The sequence below is a fragment of the Manihot esculenta genome, chromosome 8 (assembly GCF_001659605.2).
Source record: "Manihot esculenta cultivar AM560-2 chromosome 8, M.esculenta_v8, whole genome shotgun sequence".
Classification (NCBI taxonomy): Eukaryota; Viridiplantae; Streptophyta; class Magnoliopsida; order Malpighiales; family Euphorbiaceae; genus Manihot; species Manihot esculenta.
Genome location: NC_035168.2, coordinates 11,529,874 through 11,551,097, shown reverse-complemented (window position 1 = coordinate 11,551,097; position 21,224 = coordinate 11,529,874). Strand labels below are relative to the sequence as shown.

General features: G+C 36.1%; 1 protein-coding gene across 3 annotated transcripts; it reads left to right on the top strand.

Moving 5' to 3' along the window:
• The first annotated feature begins 2,031 nt into the window (after positions 1-2,031).
• On the top strand, positions 2,032-5,789 carry LOC110607436. Of its 3 annotated transcripts, none has more exons than XM_021746541.2 (5): positions 2,032-2,277; positions 3,330-3,458; positions 4,833-4,882; positions 5,211-5,297; positions 5,393-5,789. In XM_021746541.2, exons 2-5 carry the CDS (start codon positions 3,371-3,373, stop codon positions 5,660-5,662), a joined length of 495 nt encoding a protein of 164 aa, XP_021602233.1. In that variant the 5' UTR covers positions 2,032-2,277; positions 3,330-3,370; the 3' UTR covers positions 5,663-5,789. The 3 variants fall into 3 exon arrangements, with proteins under 3 accessions (XP_021602233.1, XP_021602232.1, XP_021602231.1); XM_021746540.2 differs by having other exon boundaries at positions 2,036-2,282; positions 4,833-4,903; XM_021746539.2 differs by having other exon boundaries at positions 2,037-2,277; positions 4,833-4,903.
• Positions 5,790-21,224: the final 15,435 nt, after the last annotated feature.

Genomic DNA, 21,224 nt, shown 5'->3' with positions numbered 1-21,224 from the left:
GACGGTGGCTCCATACAGGGGAAGAGTTCTGAGTATGGAAAGAGCTATTTTAGTTAGCCTAAAGTTGTATTTTTGAAAAAACCTTGGCAGGATCATAGCTATCCTCCCTCCTATCTTCTCGACTCCTTCTCATAAGGGCGGGCAGAGTCTCAAAGAGTGTTTCAAAGCTCTAGAGTTATATTTTGTCTATATTTTTATATTTTAATACTAGAATCTATTATAATTACGTACTCCTTTTTGGTAGAATTTTACTTGGTTTTTTTATATTCTTAAATTATTATTTTTGATTTTTTATTTTTTGATCTTTATTTTCATTTTATTTTATGTCTTAGTGTTATACCAGGAGGTAGATGGAGACTAACACTCCTCCTTAGTTGCCAACCTTGGTTGAAATTTCTCTTGCATGGGATTGGATTGTGTGGTTTTAGACTTCTATCTCCATTAGAATTAGTTTTGTTTTATTTTATTTTATTCATATTTAGAAATTAATTAATTTTACTTGATGAACTTTGTTTATTTTTTTATTATTTATGGTTCTTTTGTATTTTTATCTTATAATAAATGAGTACAAAAAGGAGTAAAAGACCACTTTGCCCTTATTTGTTTCAATTTGGCCGAAACCCTTTCTTAGCTTTGGTGTGCAAGACTTGTTTTGGTGGACTAATGAAGCCTAATGAGGAGGCTCAATTCCATGTGAAGGCCCAAAGGAGCAACTTGATGGCTTTTTGCAAAGGGTGAGAAACCTAAGGACTTGTAATAGTTTAGATTTATTTTAATTTTTTGGGTTATAATTAATTTTTTTTTCTCTTTCCTTCTTTCTTTATGGCCTTTGAAGATTTTAGCTCTATTCTCCTCTCTACTTCTAAGTATAGTTTAAATGCTTTTCTTACCTTAATTATCCATATAAATTGGAATAGTAATTTAAGCAATTTACTTGGTAATTCTAAAAGCATTTTTTTTATGATAAAACTATGGTTTAGCACGTTTAAGAATTATTTTACACTTTGGAATAAAAATAGTTAAGTAGTAAAAACCTTAGAGCAAGTTGACTATACTATGTATGCTCAGAAACCTAATGAACCTCTTATTGGCTATGTGCCAAATTTAACTTAGAAAATGCACATGTTTAGGACTCTATACTTTATTTTTATTTTATTTTTTATCAATTAAACTTTATATTTTTAATATTTAATTAAATGGACTCTACAATACAATTAAAAACTTATAAAATTATGAAATTATTTTTTCTTACAATTAAATATATTTAAAAATTATTATTTAATTTTTTACTTTTTACTAATAATTTTATAATAATAAATTATGAAAATCTTATTTTAACTAAAATCACTATGGATCGAATTTTTTTAAATTTATCTAATATATTTACTATTTAGCATTATTTTTAAAATTATCGGTAAGAAAATAATATTTTTAAATATATTAATTATAAAATATTAAAAATTAATTTAAAATAATATTTAATAGAATTTAATTTAAAAATATTAAAAATAATAAAATAATTTTTTAGAATATATTAAATTATTCTTTTAACTCTCAAATATAATATTAATTTACTATTTATTTTTCTAAATTATATTAATATTTGAGTAAATTGTAAAAACATTAATAATATATAAATTAAGTGGCTAAAACAACACATAATTCATCTGAAATTATAAATTTCATTTTTATTTCTTCATCTCTTAAAAAATTATTAATAAAATAAATAATTATAAAAAAATTTATAATTTTAGTTTTATTATAATTTTACATTCTAACTTTTAAATTATTATCAATTTTGACATTCTAATATAATATTAATGTAATATTGACGTGATGAGTGAGGGGTAAATTTATTAATTTTTAAGTAATTTTAAAAAATTAAATTTTAATTAAAAAAATAAATATAAATTTAATTACAACAAAATAAAAAGTAATAAATTTTTTTTTCATTAACTCTAAAATATACTAGGGCAAAAGATCGAAACAAATTTTCTCCTCTTTAAACGAATTTGACTTCACAGCCGATGGACCTGTGTTACGTTCAGCACCAGCAACTACTTCTGAATCGCCGTTGATATAATCGCGACCCTCCTTCGCTCCATTCATACGCACAGCAGCTGATCCTCACCTTCTTCTGCTATTATTCAGTGATATATATATATATATATATAGTATCCCATTGGCTCACTATCAGAGACACGGCTCTGCTCTTGTTCAGATTACCTTTCAGTTAATGTGAGGGAGGTGGAATTTGCTTGTCTTAAATTTATTGTGGTAAAGTAACTTTAACCTCTCTTCCTTTTGTTGTATATGAAGATTGCTATTATAGTTGGTTTCAGTCAGTTCTTGATTTCGGATTGTACTCATTTTATGTGTTAACGTTGATTTTTCACAGTGGGTATTCTATGTATGGTGTTGCATTCATCTCCCTTTTTAATTGATTCTTTTGTTATTTGAATTGCATTGTTGGTTATTCTTCCTTTTGTGGTTTGCTAGTTTACAATATATCCAGAAATTTGCGTTTTGTTAATTTAATGAGAGTTTTATGAATAATATCCAAAAATAATCTGTTTTTGAAACTATTAGTACATCAACAGAATTTGATGAGTTATATTGGTGTGATTTTCTTTGAGAATAGTTCTGTTTTCGTGTGTTTGGCATTGTTTCCTTTTTGGTTTGGAATGAACAGACTGATGCTCATTCTTTCTCTTTGTTTAGAAGTATAGGTATGTATATGTATTTTATGTTTGGGTAAATTACAATTTAACACCTAAGTTTGGTTATACTTGCAACTTTGTTTGCCAAGCAATTTACATCAATCATCCAACAAATAGTCCCTACAGCATTTCCTAGGTGATACTTTGCTACAACTTTGTATGGTGCCAGTCACCCCTCAATGTCAAAGGTAATTCTTGAGACAGCCAACAGTTGATTCCCAAAAAACAGGGGTTAAAAATTAAGGTTAAAAATGCAAAATTAAGCAAATTATTGATATGTTTTGTATAGCTGCTGCTAACAGCACTTATTTTTGAAAAGCTTATTTGAGGGTTTTTTTTTTGTCAAAAGCTTATTTGAGTTTAAAATGGTGGATATCTATTTGTTTGGCTGAGCTCTGAAACTGGTATTCTAAACCATCTTAAAATTGGGTCGTTTGTGGTTGAGATTTGTGATATTTTCTGGGTTAATTTTGGAAATTCTGGTGAGAAGAGAAGAATGTCCCTGATTTGCTAAGTTGCTTTCTGTATTTTATGCTTTTCTTATCCTCCTTATTTGGTTTGATGTATCCATCTACGCACATGTATAGGATTACAATTCTTTCTTTGTAGTGGAACAGAACTAATCTGCAAACCTAAACAAGGCAAAGAAAATGAAGAAAAAGCAAACTACTGATGCTATGGATTGCAAGGACCGTGATTGGGACTTCAGAAAGATTATGAAAGACATTGAGTTTTTGGGTATTTACCAATCTTCTCTTATAGTGTCTTTGCTTTAGATTTCTTTTGTTTACATTTCTGCCTACATGGTATGGTATATTTTATGACTTCTATGTTACAGTATTACTTCTAATTTTTCATTTTGTTGCAGTTCATAATATGTCTTCTTTGTTGACTCTGCAGTAATCTGCTTTCTTTGTCTTGAGTTTTCTTGGAATTCATGCTTGTGTTAATTTTGTTAAATGCTGTTAATAATGGTTGTTAGATAATGTTTAATTTTTTAAATGGAAATAGATAATTGTTTAGTTTTACTGGCTAATATTAACATATTGAAATTAAGTTTCAAGTAGTTCTAATTTTCAGCTTAGTTGATTAACAAGGCACCTGGAATTAATCTATCTTTTGAAGAATTATCAGGATAGGTGTTATTTTTGGAAGACATTTCCTGAAATTATGAAATTGGCACCTTCCCTTCGTAGAAACACGTTTAGTTTATTTTGGGTTAAATTTATTCCCACATGATTTCTTGCCTTTTAGGTAGGAGTGCTGATGACACCTTCTGTAGAACAATAACGATATTCCATTGATTTTGGAAATTTTTTCTTTCTTAAAACACTATTTGTTTCATGGAAAATAACTCATACATAGAAAATATTTTCCAGAAAATAATATATTTTTCATTATTTGAATACAATGTTAAAAAATAAATGGTGTTGATCGATTTATGTATAAGAGGTTTAGTAGTACTAATAAAAAAGTTATAGTAAAAAAATAACTTTCTCTTTTAAAAGGAGAAAGTTATAACGAATTTATTTTCCTTTGATTAGAAAAAATTTTGCATTGATCATCCTGAATGCTTAAATATCAGAAAGAGTAAAAAATATTTTTCATGAAATAAATAGAGGAAATATAAAGCCTTGCAGAAGATGAGGAGCTACTAGCCCTCATTCTTAGTATACATGTAACATTATTATAATTAAGTTCTAACATAATTAGATATCCAAATTCAGTATTTCACTATTATAACATAATTGGGTATCCAATTTCAGTTTTTATTGTTTATTTTTTTATTATAATGCATCCAAAAGACCTCTAAAGTAAGCTGGTCTTCTACTCGTGCCTAAATAATTTCTTGAGATGGAAAATAAAAGGATCAACCCCAAGTTAATGGAGATTAAAAGAGCTCAAATGTGTAATCGCTTAGAGCTTAAATTCCTGGTGGTGTTCCATTCTTCCTTTGGATGATGAATAACTCTATTTTGTTTCATTAATTTGCATCTGCATTCGACCAGTTTTCTTTTCTTTTTTTTTTTTTTTTTCATTTTTTAAATATTTTTAATCTGTTTCTTTTGTCTGTTTAAGCATTTATAAAGTGTGCTTATACTCATAATGCAGGTGCCTCACATATGTCATGGAAAGAAAGAAAGGATTTGGAGAATAGGAAGGTATTGTCTCTTGGTGGCAAGGTGGGAACTCTTAACGTGCAAAACATACGCCTAGCATAGAGTAAACTCATGTTTGTAATTAAGAAATTTGCAAGAATTCAATTCAATTTATTTATTTTTTTTTAATTTTTTATTTAAAATAAATAAAATTCGCTTCTTTTTAACTTTAAAATAAATTAATTTAAAAAAAAAGAATTCATGCATAATTATATAAGAATTTATTTAAACTTTTTTCTTGCAAGCAAAGCATAACTGATTTCAATTACTAAGATGACGTTTCTGCTTGAAAGCTATCTAAATATCTCTATGCAATGTGTCTTCAACGCAGCCTCCAAAGAAACAAAGGCTGCCTTTAAGCGTAGCACGCGTACAAATGAAGAAACAGAAGGAAAGAGAGGAGAAAATGCTTCAAGAGGTATCTATATATATATATATATATATATGGATCTGAAATTGCTAATTCATTTACAACGCGAACTTCTTAGAGATACTGACAGTTCTATATTGTAGAAAATAGTTCTGGGACGATTTGGAAGTAAGGTTGTTGGTGGTGCTAAAAGATCAATGGAGAAGCACAAACCTGAAAAGGGGTTGCTGAGGTCAAGCGAGGGATATTTCAGAAATGGCGTACTTGATGTGAAGCATATGTTAAACGCAGCCCCATCAAAAGATAATGATTCTAATTATCACATGGGTGGTAAAGGGAAGAAGAAGAAGAATAAGGGAAGCAGAAAGAAAAATCAAGGAAAGAAGAAAGGCAGTGGTAGGAAGAGCCATTGAACACATCTGATGGTTGTCTACTAGTCTTTGCCAAGAGGACAGACTAGAATTCAACTTCAACTTCTACTTATTAAGTTCGATGAGTGTAATTTTATTATTTTATAAAAATATATTATTGGGGAGTAAATATATATTTAGTAAAAAATCATAAGGAAATGATTTTGAGTCTGCATAAAAAATGGTAAAAAGAAAACTTTCTAGACAAGTGAAATAGAAAAAATGTGGAAGAGTAAAGATAATAATAATAATAATAATAATAATAATAATAATAATAATAATAATAAAAAAAAAAAAAAAAAAACACTAACGTCTTCGCAAATTGCGATAACATAATTTTATTTATGTTACTTGTACAGATAATTTCAATTAGCTTGAAATTAAGATTTAAACGTAAAAATTATTTCTTTTATAATTGTATAATTATGCCATTTTTGAAAAAATTTATTTGGAATCTATAAATAAATCAAGAATGTACTAATTTCATGTAAAAAATTTATTAACAATGTGCAGTAATTAACGTAAATTCATTTTAAATAGGATGACTCGTTTCTTACTGTTATAAAATAAATTTACATTTACGTTTCAAAAGTGTTGTGCTTTAATAAGTAGTAGCAATTTTTAAAAATTATTAAAAAATATAAAAATTATATTATAAAATATTAATTTAACATAAATTTTAAAATAAAAATAAATGAAATTACATGTTTTTTATATTTTTAATTTTTAATTAATAACTATATTTTTTTTGTCTCAACAATACTTTTTGATAGTATAGAAAACTGAGATTATTTATTAATAACATCCACCTTAAATTGTTTTTTTTTTAAATATATAATAACTTAAAAGTTAGTAACACTTTAAAGAAAAAGAAAATATTAGGACCCAAATAAAAAGGCAGAGTTAAAAAGTTTTTAATTATAACAATAAATTCTCTTTTTTAATAATAAAAATAGATAAAAAAACATATAATTAAAAGAATATAAAAGAACAATCAACTAAAATAGGGATACAATGACTTAAAACATCATAAGAAAAAATAAACAATAAAAATCCTACCTTTCCCACTACAATTTTTTCCTTTAATGTAACGGTTCCGTATATTATTAATTTTAAAATATGGGGATATTGAATATTGAAATTTATAATTATGTTTCTAGAATAAATATTAAAAATTGAATTAACTATTTAAATTAAAAAGGTTTTTTTTTAAATTATAAATAAAGAAATTTAAATCCAAATCACTCTTACAGATATCCACCGACTTTATTTATTAGTAATAAAATAAATAAATTAAAAAACTACAACAAAATAACTGCTAGTGCTTTAGCGGTCTAAAAGGTCAAATAGCCATTTCCTTCGTAATTTAAGAATAAAAAGTATAAACCTACCTTGATTTGGTTAGATTTAAGCTCACCAATTTCCCAATGAAGAGATAAAACTAATGATTACATATTTTATTTACTGAAATAGATCTAGAGAACTTTTAGATCAATTTTGCATACGAACTATCATTTAAAATTCTATTCTATAGGAGTATTGAGATCAACCTTAGGGGTGAGCAGTATTCAGTTCAAACCAAAAAAATCGATCGAATCGAATCGATTTAAAAATTTAGTTCAGTTTTTTATATATTTCGGTTCGGTTCAATTTTTAATTTCAGAAATTTCGATTATTTCGGTTCGATTCGATTTTAATCAGAAAAAAACAAAAAAACCGAACCGAACCGATTAGTGATAATAGCATGTTTTTTCAATAATATAGAGAAATTAAATCATATTAAAATTAAAATATTTTAATTAAATTTTAAAATAGTGTAAAAAATAAAAAAATTATTAAAAATCGAAACCGAACCGAATCGAACCGAATTAGACCGGTTCGGTTCGATTCGATTTCTGACTAAAATCTATTCGGTTTGATTTTCATAAACACTAAAATTTCGGTTTTCGATTTATTCAGTTCGGTTCGGTTTTAAATCGAACCGGCCGAATGCTCACCCCTAATCAACCTCAGATATATATTAAAATATATATATATATATATATATATATATATATATATATATATATATATATAATATTGGGTTCCTCCATTAATTAGGATGTACATGATATTAATGAAATTTTAAAAAAGTAAGGTCTATTTATGGACATTTAGTAAAATTTTGGAAATGCACATCCTCCACATTATAAAAGGAAAAGGGGTGTTGAGACTCCATAAGAGAGATTTACACACCACAAATACAAGTCATTCATCAAATTAGAGTGAAAAAGTTTGAGTTCTCTCTAAACTCAACTTGTGAGTTTTAGCCAATTTTTATTGAGGGAAGTGTAAATGCGTAAAATATTGTAATCCATCTTGTGAGGTGAAGATATATAATTTGTAATCCTACCTATATAGTGGAAGCATATATGCTACAATGAATGTAGGCATCAATTGGTCGAACCACTATAAATTTTGTGTGTTCCTTATTCTTCTTTTTTCTCTATTCTTAATTATTCAACAAGTTTTCAATTTCCGCATAGTTTCACAAAAAAGTGGTATCAAAGCAATGAACATGATATGGATTAAGTGATTCAAGATGGAAGGGAGCAATGATATGTTCAAGCTAACAGCTGAAAATTATTCTTATTGGAAGCCGATGATGAAGGATCATTTATATTGCAAAGATTTGTATGAGCCTATTCTTTATGAGTTCAAGCCAGAAGAGAAGCCAGATATTACTAATGCACAATAGGCGATTCTAAATCCCAAAGTCATAAGATCAATTCGTAAGTTCATTTATAAAACTTTATTTGATTATGTGTCAAATTTTATGAATGCCTTCGAGTTATGGACAAAGTTTAGATCTTTGATTCAAAAGAAGACCCCTCGAAATAAAGCCTATCTCATAGAGTGACTAGGAAAGTTAGATTATAAAGATGGCCAAAGCATGATTGAGCATTTAAACACCTTTAAAGGGCTCATAAATCAATTGGAGAAAGCAGAGATGAAGATAGATGATGAAATGCAAGCATTATTGCTTAATGAGCTCATTGCTAGAAAGTTGGGATACATTGGTGATATCTTATCACTAACAGTTTGATAAGTGAAGAAGCCAGGAGGGAGGAAAGAGGAACTCATGGGCATTCAAATGCAAATATAACTAAGAGCCAAGGAAGAAGCAATAGTCAAAGTAAGCGCAATGGTCGAAATGCAGAAAAATCGAGAGGACAATTAAAATCTCATCTAAGATTAATATGTTACTATTGTAGAAAGCCGGGTCACAAGAAGATAGAGTGCAGAGTCTTTAAGAGAGACATAAATTCTAGAAAAAAGTAAAGATATATCATGATAAGCCAAAGAAAAATGAGTCGAAGGAGACAATCACCACAATTACAACAATTGAAGAACTGTTTTTGATTTGTGGCAAAGGATACTCGAATAATGTGCGAGGAGAATGTTCATGAGTTGTTGATTTAGGAATCTCTACCTTCCGGCGGAATATTCGTTGGAATCGAGAATTCTGAAGATGCCAGAGGCTTCTAGAGGGGTAAAATGTGTTTTCCAAAATGGTTTTACTGATTTTATGGTTTTAAATGAAAAAGGATTGAGTTTTGAAAAGAAAAGACCAAGGGGGCATTTGCCAGGTTCGGCCGCCGAAAGTGAAGTTCGGCCGCCGAACATGGAAAGGCTTCGGGAGCGCCTTTGGCCTCCGAAAGTCTTGTTTGAATGAGCCAAGGTTCGGCCTCCGAACATGCATGAGTTTAGGGGGCACGTTAGGCTGCCGAAGGTCTTTGACCAGGCCACCTATAAAGGGCCCTCAGATCGGAAATGGGCGAGTTTTCTCCCCATTTCCGAGCTCAGGTGAGTTTTTGCCTTCCTTTGGTCGTTTTCATGCTTTCTCTACCCATCCCTCAAGTTTTCATGAGTTTTACGTTTGTTTTGAAGAGTTTTAAAGCTTAGATCGAAGTTTTGGGAGCTTGGAGCTTTTGGAGCTTGGATTCTCCACACCTCCGAGTTAGAGATCACGCAACCATCGATCTTCAAGAGGTAAGTGTAGATCTTTGCTTTCCTAGTGTCTTTTGAAGTTTTATGAAGGTTTTAATGGTGTTTTAATGGGTAGATATGCATGTTAGGTTTATGCGGGTTTTATGCCCAATGTATGTTATGTGATGTTTGTGTTGAGGAGTTTATGTTAGTTTATGCTCCTTTATGCTTGTGGGAGAGTGTATGCATGATTGGGAAAGAGTGTGTGAGGATTTGGTTGTTTTGATGGTTTTGGCCTATGTGGGTCATAAGCTATCTATGTATGTTTTGATGTTGTTTTTGGAGTTTAATCTAGTTGTTTAAGCTCCTTTGTGCATGGTTAAGGGTTTATGCATGTTTTGGTAAAGTTGGATGCTTGTTTTGGGGTGTTTGGAAGGTTTAGGAGGCTTGAATGCATGAGAAGCTGAGTTCTGCCCTTCTGGGAAGAACTCAGGTTCGGCCGCTGAAGGTGGTTTCGGCCGCCGAACCTGCCTTTGGATGCATGGATTGGCCGCCTAACCTTGCCCCCGAAAGCTGAGTTTTGGCTTGAAAGCAGACTTTCAGCCGTCGAAGGAAGGATTTGGCCGCCGAAAGTGCCTGACTTTCGTCTCTGGAGTGGGACTTTCGGCCGCCGAAGGTGCCGCCGAAAGTGCCCGAGTTTCGTCTCTGGAGGGAGGGTTCGGCCGCCGAAGGTGCCGCCGAAAGTGCCCTGTCCAGCCTTTTCAAGGTTGTTTTCTATGCATGTTTAAGTGATGTTTTAAGAGGTTTTTGGGTAGTTGTTTATGAGTTGTTAGAGTGTGTTGGCACCTCATTCGAGTCCACCTGTGTAGGATCGGACCCGAGGGATCGAGGAGGCCATCAGCGTTAGCAGTTGCAGAGTCGGTCCAGCGTCTGCCAGAGGTGAGTAGAACTAACTTAATCTTTTATTTTATGAAATCAAATGCCTAGAGCATGTTCATGCATCATGTTTATATGTAATAGGTTGATTGCACTAGTTACACGAATATGAAGCATTGCATTATTTACTGTTGATGGAGATTGGACCAAGGACGACCCCACTAGCCCTAGAGATGTTGTGAGACCTGGCCGGGCAAGGCATACATATACAGTTGTTGTAAGACTTGGCCGGGCCAGGCATACGAAGGTTGTGAGACCCGGCTGGGCCGGGCATACTGAGACTGAAAGGGATGTTTTGGGGTTGGGTCCAATCCGTGATATGACTTGTTTGTGCTGTGACGCATTTCATAAAAGCATGTAATTAATGAACTGTTTTCTTTGTTTCTACTCACTGGGCTTTTTAGCTCACCCCTCTCCCCTAACCCCAGTTTTGCAGGTCAGTGGTAGGCCAGGAAGACGTCAAGAGTAAAAGTTTTGCTTATGTAATAGTTTTAGATTAGCACTTTCAGTGTGGACATGTGTTGTACATAGATATAATGTTTTGTAAGAGAATGTAATGTAAAGTTATGTTTATGAATTAGTACTGTGCTTGGCCCTGAGACTTGGTTAGTCCCTGTTTAATACATGATGTATGTTATGCTAGATGTTGAGTTATGTTTGAACTAATCTTGTGGCATGTATTGTGTACCACGCTATGGTAATGGATGAGGACCCTAGAGGAGGTCTTATGTTTGTGGTCTGATGCATGCACAGGTTAGGTTCTAGTTATTTGGATGTGATCCCAGATTGATGTATGTTATGTTGACCCACTAGAGTTTTGATGAGGGCTCTAGTAGGGGGGTTCTTTTATGTTTCTAGCTATGTTGCATACAGGTCAAGCTCGGTCTATACATCTTATGTTTCAGTTTTTATGTTTAAGTTTTGATCATGTATGGGATTTGACCAGGTGATAGGAGGTATGTTTGGCTTGCTACGGGTCCCGGCGGCCTTAAGCTGATCTGGATCCTAGCGCCGGTGGCGGTTCGGGCCGTTACGGTAGGGTATCGGTTTCCGGGTCGTTACAGATGGTATCAGAGCTTTGGGCCTCGAGAGTACGGTGTGTTGCACATCGGAAAGAGGTTGGCTTAGAGGTCATAGAAGGGCAAGCACAATAGGAAGAATCATGTCCACTAGGATAGGATGTGGAGTCCTGTCTTGTATGATGATGTGAAATGCCATGATTTTATGCATGTGCATTACTGTTATGTATGATTTGCTATGTATGCTATGTATGTTGTCAGGTTCACCATCTGTCAGGGAGTTAGAGTTTGGTGTAGGAGTGGTGTCTGGACGCAGAACCATTTCTATCCTTCCCTATAGGATGGCACCTGTAGTTGAGAGTTGTCAGAATAAAGGCGACGCTTGGTAGACAAGGGTTTTATCCGACCTAGTACCTTACCCTGGATTGTTCCAGTATGGTTGTGGAAAAAGAAGGATGAATCCTTGAGACTTGTAACAACTGTAAGCAGTTGACCAAGGTCACTACCAAGAGCAGGTATTCCCATGCAGGATGGATGATCTATTGGAACAGCTAGTAGGAGCTGTTTGTTTTCCAAGATAGATATGAAATCCGGGTACTACCTGTGAGAGTTAGAGTTAGTTTTGGGTTAGCTGTGAGAAGAAGCCAATCAGTGAAGATGGAGAGAAAGAGTAAGGATCAGAGAAGTGCAGCGGAAGCTAGTGGAGTTAAGGAGTAGGTTGGGTACTGCTAAGGTGTTTCTTTTGGTAAGGGTGATTTCCTATGGAGAGGATCCATTCGGATTTCTATGTTCCTATATTATGGAAGCTCGTGTCAGATCCAAGTGAGGTTCTTAAAGGACCAGAGGTGGAGATCTCAAGGGATCTCACCTATGTTGAGCAGTTAGTGCGGATCATGGACACACAAGTCAAGAAGTTGAGGAACAAGAAAATTTCGATGGTGAAAGTTTTTGGAAATCACCACTGGATGGTAGTGAGTGTTTGGGAAAACCCGGGAGTTCTTACTCCAGCAGTACCTGTGTCTCTCTTTCAGGAGAGAGATTTTTAGGTTTTGCTTGCTGGTTCATGTATGTTTTATGCTATGCCTGTTTGTTTGTGGAACATTCGGGGACGAATGTTCTTAAAGGGGGGGAGAATGTAATACCCGGCTAGATTCCGGCATCGGAATCTCTACCTTCCGGCGGAATCTCCGTTGGAATCGAGAATTCTGAAGATGCCAGAGGCTTCTAGAGGGGTAAAATGTGTTTTCCAAAATGGTTTTACTGATTTTATGGTTTTAAATGAAAAAGGATTGAGTTTTGAAAAGAAAAGACCAAGGGGGCATTTGCCAGGTTCGGCCGCCGAAAGTGAAGTTCGGCCGCCGAACATGGAAAGGCTTCGGGAGCGCCTTTGGCCTCCGAAAGTCTTGTTTGAATGAGCCAAGGTTCGGCCGCCGAACCTCATGTTTGGCCGCCGAACATGCATGAGTTTAGGGGGCACATTAGGCTGCCGAAGGTCTTTGACCAGGCCACCTATAAAGGGCCCTCAGATCGGAAATGGGCGAGTTTTCTCCCCATTTCCGAGCTCAGGTGAGTTTTTGCCTTCCTTTGGTCATTTTCATGCTTTCTCTACCCATCCCTCAAGTTTTCATGAGTTTTACGTTTGTTTTGAAGAGTTTTAAAGCTTAGATCGAAGTTTTGGGAGCTTGGAGCTTTTGGAGCTTGGATTCTCCACACCTCCGAGTTAGAGATCACGCAACCCTCGATCTTCAAGAGGTAAGTGTAGATCTTTGCTTTCCTAGTGTCTTTTGAATTTTTATGAAGGTTTTAATGGTGTTTTAATGGGTAGATCTGCATGTTAGGTTTATGCGGGTTTTATGCCCAATGTATGTTATGTGATGTTTGTGTTGAGGAGTTTATGTTAGTTTATGCTCCTTTATGCTTGTGGGAGAGTGTATGCATGATTGGGAAAGAGTGTGTGAGGATTTGGTTGTTTTGATGGTTTTGGCCTATGTGGGTCATAAGCTATCTATGTATGTTTTGATGTTGTTTTTGGAGTTTAATCTAGTTGTTTAAGCTCCTTTGTGCATGGTTAAGGGTTTATGCATGTTTTGGTAAAGTTCGGTGCTTGTTTTGGGGTGTTTGGAAGGTTTGGGAGGCTTGAATGCATGAGAAGCTGAGTTCTGCCCTTCTGGGAAGAACTCAGGTTCGGCCGCCGAAGGTGGTTTTGGCCGCCGAACCTGCCTTTGGATGCATGGATTGGCCGCCTAACCTTGCCCCCGAAAGCTGAGTTTTGGGTTGAAAGCAGACTTTCGGCCGCCGAAGGAAGGATTCGGCCGTCGAAAGTGCCTGACTTTCGTCTCTGGAGTGGGACTTTCGGCCGCCAAAGGTTCCGCCCAAAGTGCCCGAGTTTCGTCTCTTGAGGGAGGGTTCGGCCGCCGAAGGTGCCGCCGAAAGTGCCCTGTCCAGCCTTTTCAAGGTTGTTTTCTATGCATGTTTAAGTGATGTTTTAAGAGGTTTTTGGGTAGTTGTTTATGAGTTGTTAGAGTGTGTTGGCACCTCATTCGAGTCCACCTGTGTAGGATCGGACCCGAGGGATCGAGGAGGCCATCAGCGTTAGCAGTTGCAGAGTCGGTCCAGCGTCTGCCAGAGGTGAGTAGAACTAACTTAATCTTTTATTTTATGAAATCAAATGCCTAGAGCATGTTCATGCATCATGTTTATATGTAATAGGTTGATTGCACTAGTTACACAAATATGAAGCATTGCATTATTTACTGTTGATGGAGATTGGACCAAGGACGACCCCACTAGCCCTAGAGATGTTGTGAGACCTGGCCGGGCCAGGCATACGAAGGTTGTGAGACCCGGCTGGGCCGGGCATACTGAGACTGGAAGGGATGTTTTGGGGTTGGGTCCAATCCGTGATATGACTTGTTTGTGCTGTGACGCATTTCATAAAAGCATGTAATTAATGAACTTTTTTCTTTGTTTCTACTCACTGGGCTTTTTAGCTCACCCCTCTCCCCTAACCCCAGTTTTGCAGGTCAGTGGTAGGCCAGGAAGACGTCAAGAGTAAAAGTTTTGCTTATGTAATAGTTTTAGATTAGCACTTTCAGTGTGGACATGTATTGTACATTGATATAATGTTTTGTAAGAGAATGTAATGTAAAGTTATGTTTATGAATTAGTACTGTGCTTGGCCCTGAGACTTGGTTAGTCCTTGTTTAATACATGATGTATGTTATGCTAGATGTTGAGTTATGTTTGAACTAATCTTGTGGCATGTGTTGTGTACCACGCTATGGTAATGGATGAGGACCCTAGAGGAGGTCTTATGTTTGTGGTCTGATGCATGCACAGGTTAGGTTCTAGTTATTTGGATGTGATCCCAGCTTGATGTATGTTATGTTGACCCACTAGAGTTTTGATGAGGACTCTAGTAGGGGGGTTCTTTTATGTTTCCAGCTATGTTGCATACAGGTCAAGCTCGGTCTATACATCTTACGTTTCAGTTTTTATGTTTAAGTTTTGATCATGTATGGGATTTGACCAGGTGATAGGAGGTATGTTTGGCTTGCTACGGGTCCCGGCGGCCTTAAGCCGATCTGGATCCTAGCGCCGGTGGCGGTTCGGGCCGTTACGGTAGGGTATCGGTTTTCGGGTCGTTACAGATGGTATCAGAGCTTTGGGCCTCGAGAGTACGGTGTGTTGCACATCGGAAAGAGGTTGGCTTAGAGGTCATATAAGGGCAAGCACAATAGGAAGAATCATGTCCACTAGGATAGGATGTGGAGTCCTGTCTTGTATGATGATGTGAAATGCCATGATTTTATGCATGTGCATTACTGTTATGTATGATATGCTATGTATGCTATGTATGTTGTCAGGTTCACCATCTGTCAGGGAGTTAGAGTTTGGTGTAGGAGTGGTGTCTGGACGCAGAACCATTTCTATCCTTCCCTATAGGATGCCACCTGTAGTTGAGAGTTGTCAGAATAGAGGCGAGGCTTGGTAGACAAGGGTTTTATCCGACCTAGTACCTTACCCTGGATTGTTCCAGTATGGTTGTGGAAAAAGAAGGATGAATCCTTGAGACTTGTAACAACTGTAAGCAGTTGACCAAGGTCACTACCAAGAGCAGGTATTCCCATGCAGGATGGATGATCTATTGGAACAGCTAGTAGGAGCTGTTTGTTTTTCAAGATAGATCTGAAATCCGGGTACTACCTGTGAGAGTTAGAGTTAGTTTTGGGTTAGCTGTGAGAAGAAGCCAATCAGTGAAGATGCAGAGAAAGAGTAAGGATCAGAGAAGCGCAGCGGAAGCTAGTGGAGTTAAGGAGTAGGTTGGGTACTGCTAAGGTGTTTCTTTTGGTAAGGGTGATTTCCTATGGAGAGGATCCATTCAGATTTCTATGTTCCTATATTATGGAAGCTCGTGTCAGATCCAAGTGAGGTTCTTAAAGGAGCAGAGGTGGAGATCTCAAGGGATCTCACCTATGTTGAGCAGTTAGTGCGGATCATGGACACACAAGTCAAGAAGTTGAGGAACAAGAAAATTCCGATGGTGAAAGTTTTTGGAAATCACCACTAGATGGTAGTGAGTGTTTGGGAAAACCCGGGAGTTCTTACTCCAGCAGTACCTGTGTCTCTCTTTCAAGAGAGAGATTTTTAGGTTTTGCTTGCTGGTTCATGTATGTTTTATGCTATGCCTGTTTGTTTGTGGAACATTCGGGGACGAATGTTCTTAAAGGGGGGGAGAATGTAATACCCGGCTAGATTCCAGCATCGGAATCTCTACCTTCCGGCGGAATCTCCATTGGAATCGAGAATTCTGAAGATGCCAGAGGCTTCTAGAGGGGTAAAATGTGTTTTCCAAAATGGTTTTACTGATTTTATGGTTTTAAATGAAAAAGGATTGAGTTTTGAAAAGAAAAGACCAAGGGGGCATTTGCCAGGTTCGGCCGCCGAAAGTGAAGTTCGGCCGCCGAACATGGAAGGGCTTCGGGAGCGCCTTTGGCCTCCGAAAGTCTTGTTTGAATGAGCCAAGGTTCGGCCGCCGAACCTCAAGTTCGGCCGCCGAACATGCATGAGTTTAGGGGGCACGTTAGGCTGCCGAAGGTCTTTGACCAGGCCACCTATAAAGGGCCCTCAGATCGGAAATGGGCGAGTTTTCTCCCCATTTCCGAGCTCAGGTGAGTTTTTGCCTTCCTTTGGTCGTTTTCATGCTTTCTCTACCCATCCCTCAAGTTTTCATGAGTTTTACGTTTGTTTTGAAGAGTTTTAAAGCTTAGATCGAAGTTTTGGGAGCTTGGAGCTTTTGGAGCTTGGATTCTCCACACCTCCGAGTTAGAGATCACGCAACCCTCGATCTTCAAGAGGTGAGTGTAGATCTTTGCTTTCCTAGTGTCTTTTGAAGTTTTATGAAGGTTTTAATGGTGTTTTAATGGGTAGATATGCATGTTAGGTTTATGCGGGTTTTATGCCCAATGTATGTTATGTGATGTTTGTGTTGAGGAGTTTATGTTAGTTTATGCTCCTTTATGCTTGTGGGAGAGTGTATGCATGATTGGGAAAGAGTGTGTGAGGATTTGTTTGTTTTGATGGTTTTGGCCTATGTGGGTCATAAGCTATCTATGTATGTTTTGATGTTGTTTTTGGAGTTTAATCTAGTTGTTTAAGCTCCTTTGTGCATGGTTAAGGGTTTATGCATGTTTTGGTAAAGTTGGGTGCTTGTTTTGGGGTGTTTGGAAGGTTTGGGAGGCTTGAATGCATGAGAAGCTGAGTTCTGCCCTTCTGAGAAGAACTCAGGTTCGGCCGCCGAAGGTGGTTTCGGCCGCCGAACCTGCCTTTGGATGCATGGATTGGCCGCCTAACCTTGCCCCCGAAAGCTGAGTTTTGGCTTGAAAGCAGACTTTCGGCCGCCGAAGGAAGGATTCGGCCGCCGAAAGTGCCTGACTTTCGTCTCTGGAGTGGGACTTTCGGCAGCCGAAGGTGCCGCCGAAAGTGCCCGAGTTTCGTCTCTTGAGGGAGGGTTCGGCCGCCGAAGGTGCCGCCGAAAGTGCCCTGTCCTGCCTTTTCAAGGTTGTTTTCTATGCATGTTTAAGTGATGTTTTAAGGGGTTTTTAGGTAGTTGTTTATGAGTTGTTAGAGTGTGTTGGCACCTCATTCGAGTCCACCTGTGTAGGATCGGACCCGAGGGATCGAGGAGGCCATTAGCGTTAGCAGTTGCAGAGTCGGTCCAGCGTCTGCCAGAGGTGAGTAGAACTAACTTAATCTTTTATTTTATGAAATCAAATGCCTAGAGCATGTTCATGCATCATGTTTATATGTAATAGGTTGATTGCACTAGTTAAACGAATATGAAGCATTGCATTATTTACTGTTGATGGAGATTGGACCAAGGACGACCCCACTAGCCCTAGAGATGTTGTGAGACCTGGTCGGGCCAGGCATACGAAGGTTGTGAGACCCGGCTGGGCCGGGCATACTGAGACTGGAAGGGATGTTTTGGGGTTGGGTCCAATCCGTGATATGACTTGTTTGTGCTGTGACGCATTTCATAAAAGCATGTAATTAATGAACTGTTTTCTTTGTTTCTACTCACTGGGCTTTTTAGCTCACCCCTCTCCCCTAACCCCAGTTTTGCAGGTCAGTGGTAGGCCAGGAAGACGTCAAGAGTAAAAGTTTTGCTTATGTAATAGTTTTAGATTAGCACTTTAAGTGTGGACATGTATTGTACATTGATATAATGTTTTGTAAGAGAATGTAATGTAAAGTTATGTTTATGAATTAGTACTGTGCTTGGCCCTGAGACTTGGTTAGTCCCTGTTTAATACATGATGTATGTTATGCTAGATGTTGAGTTATGTTTGAACTAATCTTGTGGCATGTGTTGTGTACCACGCTATGGTAATGGATGAGGACCCTAAAGGAGGTCTTATGTTTGTGGTCTGATGCATGCACAGGTTAGGTTCTAGTTATTTGGATGTGATCCCAGCTTGATGTATGTTATGTTGACCCACTAGAGTTTTGATGAGGGCTCTAGTAGGGGGGTTCTTTTATGTTTCCAGCTATGTTGCATACAGGTTAAGCTCGGTCTATACATCTTACGTTTCAGTTTTTATGTTTAAGTTTTGATCATGTATGGGATTTGACCAGGTGATAGGAGGTATGTTTGGCTTGCTACGGGTCCCGGCGGCCTTAAGCCGATCTGGATCCTAGCGCCGGTGGCGGTTCGGGCCGTTACGGTAGGGTATCGGTTTTCGGGTCGTTACAATTATTGGCATTGGTGATGTTTACATGATGAGAGGCACATGATGCATCCTTAGCTTGAAGGATGCGCAACATGTTCCAGACATGAGACTGAATCTGATATCATTTGAAAAACTTAATGATGCAGGAATGACAAGTCAATTTGGTAGTGGAAATTGGAAGCTGATCCACGAAAATTTAGTGATGGCTCGTGGAAGGAAGGATCCTTATATGTCATGCAAGAAAAGTTGAATAAGGGAGAAGCAAATGTCATAATTGATAATGAGAATTTAGAGTTATGGGATAAGCGGCTTGTACACATGAGTGAGAAGGGATTGCAGATCCTCACAAAAAAGCAAGTCGTTCCCATTTCTATTGGTAAAAATCTTGAATCTTGTATTAATTATCTTGCTAGAAAACAACATATAATTTCCTTTATTAAATCCAGTCATTCATATAGAAGAAAAGCATGTGTTAGATTAGCGCTTATTGATATTTGTTTTATGATTGAGAAATCTCTTAGTACTTCATTATATTTTATTATTTTTATTAATAACCATTCAAAAAAAGTTTGGATATTCTTATTGAAATCTAAAGATCAAGTTTTGAATGTTTTCAAGGAGTTTCATGCTCGTGTTGAAAGAGAAGCTAACTATCAGCTAAAGTGTGTGAGAGCTGATAATGGTGGAGAATACTAAGGTCCATTTGACTCTTATTGCAGATCCCAAGGCATTAAACTTAAGAAGGTCCCACCAAAAACACCTTAAATAGAGTAGCTAAAAGGATGAATAGAACAATTGAAGAGAAAATTAGTTGTATGCTATCACATGCAAAGTTTTCAAACTCATTCTAGGGAGAAGCTTTGATGATTGCGATAGACATCATAAATTTGTTACCCTCTGCTACTTTAGATGGTGTTGTCCTAATGGTGTTTGGTCAAAGAAAAAAGTCTCCCATAATCATTTGAAAGTGTTCAGTTATAGAGACTTTGCCCATATTCCTAAAGATGAAATGACTAAGTCAAATTTGAAGACAAAATAGTGAATCTATCTCGAATCGAAGATATAAAGAAAGCGTAGAAGTCAGTATCTAGAATTGTTGATTTTGATGATGTTTCAATTCTTGTGTTACCTAATACTAATAGGGAAAATGCAACTAATGGAGATGAGAATAAAAGTAATGAATCTGAAAATATTGGTGATCAAGGGAGAGTTAAGCCAAATGCAGTTGATAAATTAGTCGAATCAACTGAAAATTCATAAGTTCCAGTAGAACTCTAATTAAAGCCATCTACTAGGAATAGATGACCTTTAGTAAGGTATTATCCTAATGAATATGTTATTATAGCAGAAGAAGGAGAACCTTATAGCTATGAAGAAGCCATGAATAATGAAAATAAAGAAAAATGGATGAAGTCTATAAAGGTTGAGATGAAATCACTGCATAAAAACCACACTTACGAACTAGTCAAACTTTCTAAAGGAAGGAAAGCTTTAAAGAACAAATGGGTGTACAAATTGGAGGCTGAAGAGAACAGTTGTCAGCCAAGGTACAAAACTTGCTCAATTGTGAAGGGATTTGGTTAGAAGAAAAGAATTGATTTTAAAGAGATATTCTCTCCAGTTATGAAGTTTTCTTCAATTCGAGTTGTACTTGGATTGGCTCTTAGCATAGATTTGGAGGTTGAACAACTTGATGTGAAAACTGCCTTTCTTTATGGAGACTCGAAATAGAAGATCTATAATGATAATTTGAAGGATTCAAAATTTCAAGTAAAGAAAACATGGTTTGAAGATTGAAGAAGGGTCTTTATAGGTTGAAACAGGCACAACGACAGTGGTATAATAAGTTTGATTCATTCATGAGTGAACATGGTTTTAGTAAGACTCAAACCGATCATTGCGGTTCACAAAGCGATATGCAGATGGTAATTTCTTTGTACTCTTATTATATGTTCATGATATATTAATAGTAGGGTAGAATTTTGAAAGAATTGCTAGATTGAAAAGTGCATTGAGCAAGTGATGCGAGCACGAGAATGACAAGAATATTCAATAACAAGTTGTGCATCAAGTCTTCACACTCTTTAAACATTCAATATGGGAAGTTTCGAATTATGAGGAATTAAGGAGAATTCGATTATTCATGCTAAATACCATGTTTTGAAGATTAAAAAAAAAAAAGAAGAAGAAATAGACTTATTTTCTTAAAATTCGTGGGTCCAATTTTAGCTATCATTGATTCACTTTTGAAAGCTCAGATATGAAATATTTTAGTGTGTTGTGATATCTTTTATGATCTTATATAGATTAGGAGTCAAATTGATGTCATTGACTAATAAAATTCTCATATACGAAGAAGGATTTTGTCTTACTAAAAGGATTGATGAATTTTGCAGTCATAAATTAAGA

Bases quoted from the DNA above. Each gene is read 5' to 3' on its own strand.
- LOC110607436 (XM_021746540.2), top strand. From the start codon at position 3,371: ATGAAGAAAAAGCAAACTACTGATGCTATGGATTGCAAGGACCGTGAT. The intron at 4,904-5,210 runs GTGGGAACTCTT...TCTTCAACGCAG, and splicing joins TATTGTCTCTTGGTGGCAAG to CCTCCAAAGAAACAAAGGCT. The intron at 5,298-5,392 runs GTATCTATATAT...TCTATATTGTAG, and splicing joins AGGAGAAAATGCTTCAAGAG to AAAATAGTTCTGGGACGATT.